Below are 16,187 nucleotides of genomic sequence, written 5' to 3'. Positions count from 1 at the left end.
GGCTTGTGGTAGAATTGAAAGCGCCCGGAATCTCCCTGGGCCCGCGAGGAAGCAGTATTTCACAATGAGCTCGAAGCACCCTGGATGGACGCGCCTTTGAGGTCACTGAGTAAAGAGGCTTACTTATAGCTTTTGATTGACGTAACTGTTCTACCAAACGCAAGCATTGTTTTTCTTTCCCGCTGGTCAGTGTATTTTTGATTTAGCTGAAATACCTCTTCATTTGGTGTTTATTAGCTCAAAGTGCCACGTAGGTCTCTGCGCTCGTGTGGATCGCTCAGAGTCGGCTGCTTCTGTCCAGGGACCTTTTCATTCGCCTGTGATCCAGGACACCGAATGCTCTACATACATCTCAGCTCCTACTTAGTTCCCACCCCCAGGGTGAGAACCCAACCAGGATTCAGTGTGAACTCCTGTTCAACGTTTGTAGTCAAAGTGAATGCCAGCCATGAGATCACTAGCCTGAACATTATGAGTAGTGAGAGAGGAAGAGAGTGTGTATAGAATATTTTTTCTAACAACTAGGGAGAATATTTAAAGACTAACTTACTTAGGTATTTTTGTTTGTTTTCACAACTAAAACAAAGTCTCAGCTTGCAAATGTTTAGCAACCAGATGACCTTAAAAAAGTGCATGGGAAGGACTAAATATTTTATATCTGCCCTAGAGGAGGGCAGCGTGGGAGTCCGTTTTACCAAATTCCAAAGCGGATTGTTCATCCCTTGCTTCCCCTGTTTTGCAGACAGTACTAAAGCCCTTTCACTCACTCTGGCTCCCGGAGCGGGGAATACGGTTTGACAACACGCAGTAACCTTTACCACAAAGCCGCTGTGTCCAGCAGATTCTGCCACAGCGATCAGCAAGAGCACTTTAAAAAATCTTATCTAAGAAAACCAAAATATGGACAGATATTATCATTTTCACATCTTTCATCTTTTGTTGCAAGGAGGGTCCAGTGAGCTTGATGTTACTGGCAACTGACTGAAGTGTAGACGTTTCAGTTGTAAGAGAATAGGATTAATCAGTTATTGGTGTGTTCACACTTTTAAACTCTCTTGCAGGTTTGAATAAGATTTCCATGTCTCCGGTTCTCTCTCCTCAGCTTTTGCTTCTGTTCTCAAAGAACAAGCATAGTGTCCTGTCTCTTTCAGGTCACCTGTCGCCACACCTCTCATCTATGCTGTGATTCTGTCTGAGCTCCCTCCTGGCATCCTTAAGTGAAGCCAGCTTCCCTCAGAATGTAGCTTTCAGAGGTCTGTAACTGAGAATTGTAACACTAGGTTCTGTCGCTCGTTGGGAGGCACATTGTTTTACTGGGAGTGTAGCTATGTTAAATATGACAACTGTTATTAGTGTTCCACTAACCTCGGTTGCTGAGTTGAGGAGCTCAGGTCATGCTTCCAGTAGCCACTGTGAGGGACTTTACCTTGGAATCCTATTGATGGAACCACGGTTTTTCTTTTTTCTTTACTTTTTCTTTCTTTTTTCTTTTTCTTTTTTTTTTTTTTTTTGATGGGATAGCCATTTAAAATCTATTGTAATTAAGGATGACAGTAATTAAATGGCAGATTGGGAGTTTAAAATTATTAAAATATTTGTGGTAATGGGTGTGGAGAACATTCTTAGTAGTGAAAATTGAAGGTTATTGTCTTTATTTGAAATGATTACTTGTAAATATTATAATGCATTTGTAATGAGTAGAAATTAATTTAGTGGTTAAACCCTTATATATTTTGCAATTTTGGTTTTTTTTTTTAAGTTGAAGTATAGTTGATTTACAATGTTGTTAGTTTCTGGTGTACAACATAGTGATTCAGTTATACATATTTTTTTTTATTATAGGTTGTTACAAGCAATTGAATATAGTTGCCTACGCTATATAGTAGGACCTTGTCGTTTATCTATTTTATATATAGTAGTTTGTATCTGCTAATCTTAAACCCCTAAATTAGCCCTTCCTCTCCTTTGGGTTTCTCTTAAGGAGGGCGCACCACTATGTGCTTCCCCAAGAAGTGGTTATCCCACCTTGTCTTGTCTGAGGTGCTTCCCCTGTGGGGCTGTGACCTGACAGCTTGGCCAGGCAGACACTCAGGAGGGGTGAGCTAGGGTGAGTTCTAGTTATTCAGGTCACTTTCTCCCCTTTCCCAAGGAGCACTCCCTTAATGGTCCCTGGAAGGTTCTTACCAGCCATGTGCAGCCTTGGGAGGGGCACTCAGCAGGCAGGAAGGAAGAAAAGGGGCTCATTCTGATTCTAGGTCAGTCCTAGAGACACGTGGGATGGCACTGGATCAGAACACCCTGGCACCCCCCACTTCACACAGGAAATGTGTCCCAGATCCATCGGGGCAGCTCCAAGAACCACACACGTGTTCTGTCAGCACCATGTCATCATCCACACCCTAGAGCCCTGTATTTCCTTTAACTTAGGTAGCTTTAAGGACTGAATTGCCTTGTTTGGGAGTTTCTGAGCAGCCATATTTCTTAGGACACCTCAGAGAGGGTTCTGGATGGTTAAAAGCCTCCCCAACCATCCGAAAGTCTCTGGCCAGTTGGAAATTCCCTTGGTTAGTGAGTTAGTTCCCCAGAGCAGACAGGGAGGTAGAGACTGTGGGGGGATGGCATGGCCATCAGTTCTTGGCAGCGGTTTTTTTTTTGTTTTTTTTTTTGCCAAGGTCCAGCTGCTCAGAGGACGCTTCAGGGATGTGGGTAGAAGGGCATATCGACAAGTGTTTCGTAAATATTTTGCTTGGCGGGAAATAACTGACCTTGGAAAAGCAGGCTTGCATCTCACAGGTGCTACAGGAAATGACAAGGTTGCGGGAGATGATCTCACTACACACGGCCCCTGTTGCTTTCAGCAGTTAGAGATGCTTGTCAGCCTCCTGTGGATGTGATAATAGAAAGACAGTGGTTTCTTGCAGGAATTTCTCCATCACTTTAGAGCTTTCAGCTACTCTAAGATAATTCGGGAAGAAAGTGTCAGATGCGTCAGATGTGTTTTTTTGTGGTCAATATATATGAAGAATTGTGGCCCAGTTCCATTCTCCTTCTCAGGGCCACCTTACCCAGAGGAAAATGACTTTGGAGAAGGAGAACAGGGGGACCTTCCCAAGGAACTGATAGACCCAAACTTACCTACGGCACCCAGTTACATGGACGTTAATGATGAAGGCTTCCTGAAGGCAGGGGGATGGGTTTGGGGAAGTTCTGCTGGACCTGATTCTTTCATATGGAACCGCAGGGCCTGCTCCGGAATGAATGGGTAGTCCAGTCAGCTTAGCTTCTCCCAGGGAAGAGGATTCTGTTGAGCCACCTTGACAGCTGATGATCAGTGAGACCAGATTCCCACGTGTCTGCTAATCCTGAACCTTAGACCCTGCAGTGAACTCTGCCTATATTGGCCACATCTGTGGGCCTGCTCAGTCAGGGACCTTGACCCCTGTCTGACCAACTTTCCCTCTTTTTAAGCCCAATTAGTATTCTAAGCCATATGATTTATATTTGATTGTACATACCATCCCGTCACAAGTCTTGATTATTATCCTAACATCTTATCGCAGCCTATGTTGTTGTGTGTCTTTTTTCATTTGTTAGCTTAACTCTCCTACTGGAGTCTCTTTCTCAAGCTGAGAACTGACTTGTTCGTCTTCGTGTTCCCCACCAGGCCTAGCACTTCTTCAGTTTTCAGTAAATATCTGGCATGTAAATTAGCCCACGTGTAGGTTTATGCCATGTGTATTTCATGTGACTTATTTAGTAAATGTGATCGTATTAAACAGTGATGAAACTAATCTAAAAGTGGAGCAAAAACTTGAGGATGTTTTGAAATAAATGATTTACAAGTTGTCTCTGTTCAGGAAGAGCAAAAATAAAGCTGTTATGGAACAGGTATCTATGAAAATGTTTCCACCTATTTAAGCAGATTTAAACATGATTTCAAGATCTAATAAAAACACTGCTACAATTTTTTTTCTTTTTTTTAATTGAAGTATAGTCAGTTTACAATATTTTGTTAATTTCTGGTATACAGCATAGTGATTCATTTATACATATATATATATTCCTTTTCATATTCTTTTTCATTATAGGTTATTACAAGATACTGAATATAGTTCCCTGTGCTATACAGTAGGACATTGCTATTTATCTATTTTATATATAGCAGTTAGTTATCTTCAAATCCTGAATTCTCAATTTATCCCTCAAACCCCCACTTCCCCTTGGTAGCCATAAGTTTCTTTTCTGTGTCTGTGAGTCTGTTTCTGTTTTGTAATCAAGTTCATTTGTGCCTTTTTTTTTAGATTCCGTAATATAAGTGATATTATCATGTATCTTTTCCCTTTCTGACCTACTTCACTTAGTATGACAATCTCCAGTTCTATCCATGTTGCTGCAAATGGCATTTTTCTTCTTTATGGCTCAGTAGTATTCCATTGTGTGTATGTATGTATGTATGTATACACACACACACACAACTTCTTTATCCAGTCATCTATTGATGGACATTTAGGTTGCTTCTATGTCTTGTCTGTGGTAAATAACTACTCCAGTTAAGCAGTGCTTAAATACTGAACTTTGACAAGGATATAACAGCTCTGGAAACCTAGTGCCACTCATGGGAAGATACAGGTCCTTGAATCGTATGAATTGAGAATGGTTGAAATAATTTTTATGTATTTTAAAAGGAAATTGATTATTCTATTTAGTCATTAGTAAGTCTCCCAATAACCAAGCCAGATTAAACCATAGCACTGTTTCACCCCTAGAGGATTAAAGGGTTTAACTATGAGTTGTAGCCTCATCTTGGCCAAAAAGAATAAACTTGGGTCTCTCTGGAAAGCTCTCCGTCGTCATTGATGGAGATATAAACAGTTGCCAACCTTGACTTATTGATCAACTTTTTTGGTTTTACCACCCTTCAGAAAACTAGTTCTCTCTAAAAAAGCACCTTGTTTCTGGGCCTTTAATTATTCATTATATTGCTTTATTCTACTTACCTTTGTCTACTATATTTCTAAGGGTGCCAGATTAAAAATAAATATATTGGAAAAAAAGGAAAACCACTGATTTTGGACATTTATTTTGGGCTAACATAGAGAAAAGAAAAGAAATGGGTTAATTTAGTAGAAAGAAAGATCAACCTACAGATAAAAATGCTCTTCTATTATTTCCTTCTCTTTTCTCACTGTTGTAACTCAGGGTTACAAGCAAAAGGGACCCGCATGGTGTATTAATTCTGCAGCACCCATTGCTGTCCTGTGATGAGGCACAGGACAGCCACGCAGCACAAATCTGCAAGTGAATCACAGGCTTCAGTCCTTTCATTTACAAATGAGGAAAGTAACAGAGCCCTTGCGTGACTCTCCCCAGCTCTCCCCGTCACCACTGTGCACCCAGGACTCTGGAATCTGCAGCCATTCCTGCGTCCGTCCTCTGGAATTCCTGCGGGAGGCTGGACTGAGAGTCAGGGCTGCCCACTTCAGATCAGGCCTGTCCCTTTTGTGGTAGCTCTTTCTCAGCCTCTGTGGATTTCAGAGTCATATTCTTACTTCACATTTTATGAAAGAAGCGATGTATAAAGATATACCATATATAAACATTTTTTTAAGCATTAAGTTATTTCAGCCAGGAGGATTCATCAAATAAAAAAGTGTGCTCTGTTCTGAGCGTAAGTCTGGCTCTGGATGGTGACAGACTGGCCGTTGGGGTCAGCGGCAGGTACAGTGCTGTGGGCTCTTACGGACCTCCCGTCTCTGAGCACAGCCGAGGGCTTAGATTAGTGTCTGCTGTGGTTAAAGGCCAAATACACATTTCTTTGTTTTGAGTTAGACTTGCTAGTGTAGTTAGAGCCAGGAGTGAGTAACAATGCATTTAACTCTTTATCTTGTCTTCAGTTTAACAGAGATCTAGGTTCAGCCAGCAGTTCCGGGTAATAAATGTGCGGCTTTGGGTTAATGCAGTCAGTTACTGCCCTTCCTGGTGGAGCAGAGCGGACCCTGCCCCTCAGCCCCCAGCTTTTGCTATCCATGCCATTGTCACCATCAGTTCTCTCATCCAGGGTGGCATTTCTTCTGCCCTCTTGTCTAGAGAAGGGAAATCTTCAGTCATTCCACATCAAAAACCCTGTAGCAGCTGGTAAAAGAGACTGACGTGAATGGATTTCAGTCAGAGTCCTGCAGTTATTCAGGAATTGGCTCTTCTCGTGTTGGAGAAGCTGCAATGACCAAGAGCCGTGGAAAACACTAAAAATAGGTGCCGTGGTGCCCACTGGTTGCTGTATTTGCTGGCTCTGCGTCAGAGCCTCAGTTTGCATAAGGTTATCCAGACTGGACCATCTTCTCTCCAGCTGCTGCCGCCAGTGTGGCAAGCCAACTGTGTCCCTCCCCAGCCACCAGCGCCTCAGACACATGCCCAGGGCTGTGTCTGTTTAACAGATGGACGTCAGGCCAGCCTGGAGATAGTTCCTCAGTTCCTCATCCTCCTAAACAAAAGCACCCTGGGTGACCACGGTGGCATCAGTCCTCCCATGGCCCGTGGTGTCATCTGTGTCTCTGAAGAAACGCCAGGCCCAGACCTGTCATTTCATCCAGCCTCTCCCTGTTCGGGGGCTCCTTTGGGTGGGTCCCCGGCCAGGCCCGGGACAGGGCACTGGAAGAGCACATGAGTCACGCTTGCCCTTGAGACCTGGCGGTTAATTTGGGGCACCCTGTCTGGAGTGGATGAAGCAGAGAAGCACGTGCTGGTGCGCTGAGCTGTGTGTGACGGTGGTGGCGACCCGGGGTAGCCTGCGGAAGTCGGGGGGAGTCGACGACGGCAGTGGAGCTGTCATCAAGCCCTGAAAGACGAGTAGGATTCAGGTGGGGAGTCCTGGGCGTTCTCACTGAAGGGGGGACGTGATTAAAAATGTCAGGAGTGAACACAGGTGTCAGGGGCAGCGAGGAGACTCGAGTGGGCTTTTTGTGATGGCGAGAGATGGGAACTGAGAGGAAACGCAGTCAGGTTGTGCACGCCTTTTACACCGGAAGGCCGAGGCTGTGCTGCGGTGGGCGTCGTGAGCCTTGGAGACCTGGTGCCGCCTGTCGCCTCTCAGCTGCTCCTCACTTCTGTACCAGCTCCGTCCAGCCAGCGTCATCCCCTCAGACCTGCTCCAGGGCCTCCCCACGCTCTCCTCACTCCCTGACTCGCCACCTTCTAGTCTGTTACTCACACTAGAGCCAAAGTTACATTTGTGTTTTATATTTTTCATGGAACCCTGATGATACCACTCCCCAGTTCAGTATGCGTCAGGGCTCTTAGGGTAAACTCTAAACTCCTTCATGACTCATGAGGCCCTGCCCTGCCTACCTCCTGCCTTCACCTCAGGCCGCCCTCTGTCCTCAAGTGGTTTTGTGTGTGTCTGTGTTAGCTCTTTCCTTAGGTGTATGTCAGGGGCTCTACACCCGTCGCCTGGAGGTGCACTTCTCTGCCTTGAGATGTGCACTCAAGGCAGAGAAGTGCACCTCCTCGCCCCACTCACCTGGCTCTCCTGCCGGGTTCACGGTGGTGGTCGAGCCTTCCTAGCTCCCTGACTCCCAGGCAAAGTTGAGTTTCTGCTGTTACACACATTCCTTTGGCCACCCACCATAATTAGTTAATCATTCATCCAATTCTTTGGTTCAAATTTGTCGCGCTGAGCTGCCCATTCCAGAGGGGACCTCTGTCTTGGTCACCGCCATCCCCGTTACCCAGCACGGTGTCCAGCTTCCAGTAGGTGCTTGTCAAACGTCTCAGAACCTCCGGGGGGACCGCAGAGCCTCCAGTGCTGTCTGGCCGGCCGCGCGGGGGCCCCTTTCGTCCCCGCTGCTCAGCCGCGCCTCCCGGGAAGCGGTGCGTTGGCCCCAGAGGAGGACGGTTGCGGGGGTGGAACACACACGGCTGACCTCACGGGAGAGCCTGCTCAGGGCAGATTAGGAAGCTCGGGTTTCACGTGGAAAGGCCCGAGAAGTGAGTTGTACGGTGACTCATGGACAGTGTACCCGGCAGTCAGATTTGACACTTGAGAGTCATTTCTCTGGAGACCAGACTCATCTTCCTTTTTCCTCCTGACTCAGAGGGCTGTCTCCTGATTGACAGTCTTACTAGGCTGTCCTCTGACCATCGCTGTGGCCGCTTCGTCCTCGGCGGGGGTCTGACTGTAGTTGGTCCAGTTTGTTTCCTGAGGGATGTGCCCCTGGTCCCCTGAGCCATGGAGGTCACACTGGACTCTCCAGACCATTACGGGGTCCTGAGCCACTGAGCGACACCAGAGAAAATCTCCTCTCTCCACCTTTCATGTCAGATTCCCTGGATATGACAGAAGCACATGGCAGACTCCTGTTGCTTTCAGGGGTCACGGCAGCATTTACCAATTCTCCCTTCTTTAGTAGCAGAGATGTTTTTCTTGCCCTGTGCCAACTCGCTCATCCTGAGAGTCCTCTGGAGCCTTTGGTCGAGGAATAGGAAGCAGGTTCTGGGCTCCCACCCATGCCAGCATAGCTTTCAGCTTTGAATGGAACCAGGAAATCCTTTTGAACACCAAAAATATCCAGGACTTATGTCCATCAACAGCTATTCATTGTAACAAGGGAGGATTCAGTTAACATTTAATTATGTGCCAAGCGCTGTGCTAAATGCAGAGGTGATTGCAAAGGCATGTGAGGCACAGTTCTTACCCACGGGCATTCACACTGTGTCATAGCCAGAGAGATGAGGTCACAGCACACAAAGGGAATTCACAATCATCAGGTCAGTGGTAAACACACTGCTAGATGATGGCTACAAATTTTATAGACATTCTAAGTTGGCAAGACCATATTTAGATACACCGGTCAGGGGAGTTTTTTTAAAAATACAACAGAATTTGAAAAAAACAGACTCAACAGGATAAAATGGAAATTTCAGAGCAGCTCTGTAGTAAGGGAGGATTATTGTATCCTGGAACTTGTTCTGGTGGTGAGTGAATGTGGGTGTTCAGAAGGTAAAAGGTGTCGTGTGAGTCGTGGTGGGACTGTGGCTGGCACTGCTGGAGAAGAGGTGTGACCTGTGCTTGCCTCTGGTTTGGAAGGAAACGTAATGGATTGGAAGGACTGAATAGCCAGGGGCTCTAGATGAGAAAGCACAGGTGTGCTGGGAAAACAGCGAGAAGACATGTGACATGGCGGGTGGCTGTAGGGAAATGAGGTTGGGCAGTAGACTGGGACTGGATTATCTACAGGGCTGGAATGTCTGATGGAGAAGTTTGGATTTTATTCTGTGGGTATTTGGGAGCAGAGAGTCCATCAACACCTTATTTTAGGAGCCTAATCTGGCCACAGAATGGAAACTAGTTGGAAAAAGGACAGGTGGGTCTGAGAGAGCTGGTCCTGGACTCATCTCAGTGCATCATGAAGTTTGTGGGCTGGGGGATGGCAGAGCATGTGGAGGCAGGGACGGACAGACAGATGTCACCAAGGAAAGTTCGTGTGTCGATTCACCGGGGGAATGCTGCTAAGACGAGGGGGCAATGGGGACGAAGTGAAAGAAAGCGAGAGAGATACTGCCTTTGAGTTTATTTTAAAAGTGTCAGTAAGTCTTTCAAGTGAAAATGACCAAAAGAGGGTTGAAAATGTTAGATTGGAGTCTGGGGACATCGAGCCCCCAAATACAGACTTGGAAATCTTTGATGTTCAGGTGAGAATTGAGCCAATGTGACCTCCTAGGTAACCTCCTTCCAGGCTGATGGGAGCAGAGGCCTTCCGTGTCCTCCGCACTCGGGGAGTCCCAGCTGCTGTCCACGTGGCTGGGTCTCCACGCCTTAGAGTCACTGGAGGACTTGCCTCTGCTGGTCTCTCCTGCTCAGTGCTTGTTGCTTTTCCCCAGCCGGCTGGGGCTTCCAGCTGTGTCCCTTCTGATTGGCCACCCTGGTTGTCATCTTCAGAACTGTCTTTGGGGGCATTTATTAAGAGTCCCGCCTGACTGTGTGTGTGTGTGCGCACGTGTGCAGAAAAAGTGTTTCTGGGTATAGTTACGTATTGCCAATTTGAAAGATCAGTAAAATATTAAAAAAAAAAAATTCACTCTACATCTGAGACCTGTTACTAAACAACACTTCTGGATTTGGCCAGTTGAATTGATCTAAATAACACTATTTTGAGGAATATAAGATTTAGGCATTATGAATCACATGAAATTATAAGTTGCCTTATTTTAGTATTTAGTGGTTTCTTTAATGCTAGTACTTTGAAAATTTTTAGTCCATTTACTGTGTGCGTGATAGCTGTGTTAATCCAGAAGTTAGGTGAAATGTCCCATTCCCCAGCTGGGCCAGGTGACAGGTTGTTTCACTCAGAGTGAGCTTTCTCAGAGGTGGCATTTGTCGGGCAAGTTGTACGCAATGTAGGCTGCTTCTCGGCTTCGCAGAGGGTCTCCACAGAAATGCCTGTCTGTCCACTTTCCCCTCGAGTGGTTGGAAGGGATGGAATCAGAGTTTAAAACTAGTTAATGCTCCGTGTCATTTGGGAGTTTTCTCCTCAGTGCTGCTTGGTGGAGAATTGACTGTGATGCTGGAATACCACAGTTCCACATTTTTGTTTGCTATCCTCGGAGATACAGAATTATGTTGCTTTTCTCTTTCTTTTCATTTTGTGTAACTAGTTTCAATTTTCCGTGTATACAGTCTGCTGACCCTAGAAGAATTGTGACCATGCTTGAGTGTTTATAAATGGCTAGAGAACAGAGTTGCCTGCATCAGTCACCTTAAACATAAAATGATTATTCTTGAGAGCAGTTAAAATATTTCCAAAATACACATTTCAGCATTTCAGTTTTTGATGTTAGGGTTGTCTCCTTTGTGCAATAGCAAAGCACAGATTTTATTTTCAGGGTTGAGAGAACTGTTCTCTACAGGTGCAGAGGTCCTCCGCTGAAATCCTTCACATACGTTCTAGAATAACTAAATGAATGGGTCGTATTTATGTCCCAAAAAGGGAGTCTTTGTTTTACAAAAGGATTAAACTACATGAGAACTATATTTAAAAACTATGAAACTGTATACACTGTGAAAATGATTTAGTGTACAGAAATTAAATTTGCATATGGCTTTCTTAGAAAAATGTCTTTCTTAGAAAAATGTCTTTCATGAAGTAGAGCTTTGTGTAAATAGATTTCTGTGCGTAGCCACTGAATCCATCCGTGGTATGGGAGGGGGGCTGCCTGCAATCCCCCTTCCCAGTCTGGGCAGCTCTGTCCGCTGATGAAGCTCTAAGGACTTGCTGCCTATTTGAACCGAAGAGTAAGGGAGCAGCCCTCTGCTTCTCCCTGCAGGGAACCATCTTCGAAGTCATGGAATCGACGTTTATCTCTAGTTTGACTAAAAGGGGTACATTGTTAGAATTTGGGTCTTAAAATTAACATCGCTAATCTGCAGCAAAGTGTGACTTCTGTTGGTTATGTAGATATTCTTTCATTTGAAGAAACCACACTGATTTGTAACTGATGGCAAGGGTCAGAGGGGAGAGAAAAGTGGCGGATTGAAATTTAGTGGCGTTGTTATATATATTTTATTTTACTTGGCAGGTTTTTTTCCCTCTGAAAATGGAATGGTGGTTGGCATTGGCTTTTATAGAAAATAGTATTTATGATTGGCATTGCGAAGGAGGTGCTCTTAACAGAAGTGTTTCTTGGCTGAGTTAGAATAAAGAGATATACAGATTATGAATGCCTTTAAGCTATACCAAATGTTTTCTCTGTCCAAAGTAATGTGTATGTTTTTATTTATAAACATGCATTCCACTGGCTGGATTTGTGGAAGACAAACAAACAGAAATACCGATTTTAACACTGCAGTTTGTCTGCCTGTCGGTCCAAATCTGTAGAGGCCAGTGGTGTCTGCATGTCTGTTTGCCCGTCTCCCCATCCCCATTTCTGTACACACCAGGGTGTCTGCATATGTGTATGCCTCTTAAAAATACACACTTGTAGCACAGGGGCCATAGCAGATACAGCATCCCTGCGATTCAGGTCTCTCCGAGGGACACACGTGAGGGCTGTACCACATTCTGTTTTCCCCATTCCCAGATGATCAGCAGCACAAAATCTAGAGACAGGAGAAACTTGGCAAGATTGGACAGTGAGTCAGATTCTCAAACAACTTTAAAAAGTATTTAAAATCTTTTTCAAGAAACGTGTCAGTTTCTTAGCGCTGCCTTCGCAGTAGACAAAGGGGATTAAGAACTGATGTGTCCTCTCATGCTGGAGTCCAGCTCGGGGACAGGGGACAGCAGGGTTAGGACAGGGGCGGAGATGACCTGATTCTGTGTCTGTCAGCCGTTCGTATCAAAGTTCACGTAGATGAGTTGTACTTTTCTGCTTGTGCGGGTCCAATTTGTAAGAGGAAGAGGAACGTTTTAGACATATTCCAAAACTGACTTGCCAATGAGGCCACAGATAGTTTTTTGAGGGTTTGGGTAAGTCAGTCAGTGTCTCATCTGTTGTTAATTAATGAAATGAAACGGGTCACTAGAGTCCAACGATGAATGAAAGGTCAGCGAATGGAAAAAACTGTCAATGAAGGAGGATGTGAGCAGAGTGGAACATTGTCAGAGATAAAGATCGGGGAAATGTACTCTTTGGCTGAGGCAGTGTTTTCTGGAAGTGACTAGGAGTCCTGGTTTGGGACATTGGAAGCCAGACTGAGCACTAAATGAATGCCCTGATTTCAACAAAATCTGTTAAATATCTTAAGGCTGTTTGGATTTATGCTAGAGACTAGTTAGGAAAAATTTGTAAAAAAAAAAAAAGTTTCTGTTTGTTTTATAATGTGTTTTACAATGTGTTACTGCTGTTTTGTTTGGCTTTGGGGTTTTGTTCTGAGTGCAGAAAGTGGTGGCTTTCTCTTGTTTTTTTCTATTTTTCTGTCTTAGAATTTTCTAGAGCCACACTCACATTTTGCTTTTTTAGGACCACAGAGTTAGAAGTGATTGAGGATAAAATTAATGGTAGAGCTGGACTCAGAGTGGTCCAGGCTGGTCGTAAGAGAGTCACGTCCCCTCTGAACGTTGTTCCATGGAGGATGCGCTGAAGTCACTGAGACGCGGCATCAGCCCCGCCGCTACTTCCCATCTGTGACCGTGAGCCAGCCGTGGCCGTGTTTACATCTCGGCAGCTCGGCCGTCAGCTTTGTCCCTGGGCTCTCGTGAAGAGCACTTACAGAGTTCTTGTGTCTTTCGTCAGGTCCGAGCTCCTTCCGTTTTCTTTCCCTCCTTGAAGCTTATAAGCCACGTGACTTTGAGGAAGTAAGGCTCTTCCGTCAGTTTGGAAAAGGCCCCTGGCCGTTTTCAGCCTGGTAAAATGAGGCTAAAATGAGGGCAGGACCCCAGAGATGTCAGCAAGGCTGCCCCGCAGCCTAGAGCGCATTGCAGTGTGTCCCATAGTGTTAGAGACGTGGTTCAGCACAGCCAGTGAGGGTACATCCACCAGCCAGACTACCGGGGCTCACACCCCGGCTCTGCCCATTATCTCCTGGTGTCTTTCTGAACCTCTGTTTTCTTATCTGTATGATGGGAGTAATAATAGCGCCTACATCATAGGGCAGTTGTGAAGATTGAACAAATCCAAATACCTGTAAAGTGCTGAGAGCAATGCTCATCACATAGTAAGTGTTCAGCAACCCTGTGATTACTTATATTATTTATAAATATGATTTATAAGTTTAAAATGGAATTCAAGTGGAGTTTCCTTGGATAGTCTGGTTTCTCTTTTCTCTGAGAATATTTACTGGACTCTCATTTTGTTGGATTGAAATGAGAGACCATCCCATGAATTGTTTTGAAGCCAGAGTAGGAAAAAATACGAAAACAGCTCTTAGGGTGGGAGGGGATAGCTCAGTGGTAGAGTGAGTGCTTAGCATGCATGAGGCCCTCGGTTCAATCCCCAGTACCTCCATTTAAACAAACAGACAAACAAACAAGCATTAGATGACAGTAAGTTTCTTGTGGCCAGAGGTCGTGTTTGGAAATGGCAAGAAATGAAATCATGGATCTGTAGGGGACAGATCCTGAGGGCCTTGTCTGTCCCACAAAGGACTTGGGGGATCCTCTGGTGGAACCACCTGCTCTTTGTCAGTTACCTTAAGGACTTCAGTGAACAAACCGCTGTGAGTGGAAGCAGCGTGGACACTCAGCTTGGAGGCTGGGGGTGCACACCTGCACTTTGCAGGTGGCGTGGTCGTTGTCACTGACTTCCTGCTGCCCTGAGCACAGACGGTGGACACGCTCTTCCCCTGTCAAGTCCCTGCACTTCTGCAGTTTGGGAAGGCCTGTTTTGTGTGCCTCTGGAAGTGGGGGGAAGGCTCATAGAACGTAGCTCAAGGAGATGGAGGTAGCTACTTAGTGAGAGTGTAGGATCTTGTTTCAGGTTTGATTAAAGAGGTAAAAGTGGGGCTGCCTGACATGTCTTCTTAACAAGTTAATTGTTTTTTAATTTAATGGTATTAAAAACATACACATATTCCCTAAGTCTTCTGAGTCCAGGATCTTGCCCCAAGGCCTTCATGTCCCCTGAGCCATTAGGGTCTGTAGGCCCTCGTTCATAGCGCTCAACGAAATGAACAGGAGACCCGGAATCGGGGGTGATGAGCGACCCTGGGTATAGAGAATATTTGTAAGAGTAAAGGGTGCTCTTACAAATGTGGAGATGGGGTATGTTTGAAATAAAAAACTGATACAGTAGGAAGATTTTAAGTTAATTCTAGAAGGAACTTTTCATCTTAACTTGATCAGCTTTATTATGAAGAAATAACGTCTAGCCTCAGTTCACTTTTTTTTTTTTTTTTTTATAATCACCTTTTGCCTCTGTCTTGGCCTGGTTATTTGCTGCTTCCTTTCAGTCCTCCTTAAGTTACCCAGTAAAGCACTGGTACAGGGGCTGGGGAGCAGGGAGATAATGTAGGATCTGCAGGTGGAGAGTGTGAGGGAGAGAGGAGTCACCTTCAATGCCTTCAGGGCCCTTCTGTGCCCCTACAAGCCCGGGCTCGGTGCTGGACTAGACACCAGACTTCACAGTTGGCAGCTGTCGGCGGGGATCCGTGTGTGGCGGGGTCCGCCTGCATCTGTGGGATTTGATTTTTCTTTGTAGACAGTTTAATTTGAGTAGTTAGCAGAAGGCTGATTTCTGTCTTTGTGCGCAGCATAATTTTACCATGTCTGTTCTCAGGTGGGTTTGCCGAGTTCTCCCGCTGTTTCCCTGGCCTCTGTGAAGGAAAATCCACCCTAGTCCCTTCCTGCATTTCTCAGCCTTGCTTACCTGTTGCCAACATCGGGCCAACGCGAATTCTGCCCAATCTCTATCTTGGCTGCCAGCGAGATGTCCTCAACAAGGTGGGTGCTTTGGGAATATCCTTCACTGCAGGGTTTCTGGTCGGCAGCTGGAGGAACGCCAGTCCTGGGGGGCGGCTGTCATGTCAGACACACCCACCCCAGGAAGGAGGCGCCCTTTCTCAGGGTGGCTCCCCAGCAAGCCACCGCACTGTCCCTTCTGGGGCTGTCTGTCTGGTGGGGTGCTGTCTGGTGGGATGTTCTGGTCACCGTAGGAGACCTAGCTGTTGTCGCATGTGCTGTTCCTCCCAGGTCCAAGAGACCTGCAACTGGACAGAGTTTTCCAGAAGTGTAGCCCCACTTTCTTAAGGTGTCAGTTATTCCATGACAGTAATTGGGCACACTCAGCAGGCCGACCCTTCCCCAATTACTTCATGTTTAGAAATGCATTTATTTACTGCAGCAGTTAGATAGGGACTCAGGTTGGCTTGGACTGAGGAAGGTCGCATGGTGACTTTCACCCTGCGAGGGGGTGAAAGGGGGGAGGGGGTGAAAGGCTGGTGCGGAGAAGAGCCAGGAGTGTGCCCGGCAGTCGCCTCATTGGAGGCTCTTGGCATCGGTTTGGTTGAGAAAGAAGAGGGAAGAGCCTGGGTCCTTGATGAAAAGGCCGGGAGCCACGCTGACCCAGGTGTGCCGACAGAGGAGCCCTCGTTGATGTGACGGCCCTCACATCACAGCCGTGGAACTGAGACCGGTCTGTCTCCACGGCTTATGTGCCCTTAACCAGCGGGGCTAGAAACAGTGCTCTAACTGCCTGGAAAGTGATTTTTCTCTAAAACCTCTTATTTACATCACCTCTAACTGAAAAAACAGTCAAAG

At 45.9% G+C, this 16,187-nt stretch overlaps 1 protein-coding gene across 4 annotated transcripts in view; it reads left to right on the top strand.

The window, feature by feature from the left end:
• Window positions 1-16,187, top strand: part of DUSP16 (dual specificity phosphatase 16) — a 142,883-nt gene that overhangs the window by 106,919 nt on the left and 19,777 nt on the right. For all 4 annotated transcript variants that reach the window (XM_064479054.1, XM_064479055.1, XM_064479057.1 and 1 more), the window contains one exon: window positions 15,208-15,371. In XM_064479054.1, coding sequence (XP_064335124.1) covers window positions 15,208-15,371 — 164 coding nt within the window. The remainder of the gene's footprint in view (window positions 1-15,207; window positions 15,372-16,187) is intronic.

Source organism: Camelus dromedarius, chromosome 25 (genome assembly GCF_036321535.1).
Source record: "Camelus dromedarius isolate mCamDro1 chromosome 25, mCamDro1.pat, whole genome shotgun sequence".
Lineage (NCBI taxonomy): Eukaryota > Metazoa > Chordata > Mammalia > Artiodactyla > Camelidae > Camelus > Camelus dromedarius.
This window is presented reverse-complemented; position numbering and strand designations above follow the sequence as displayed.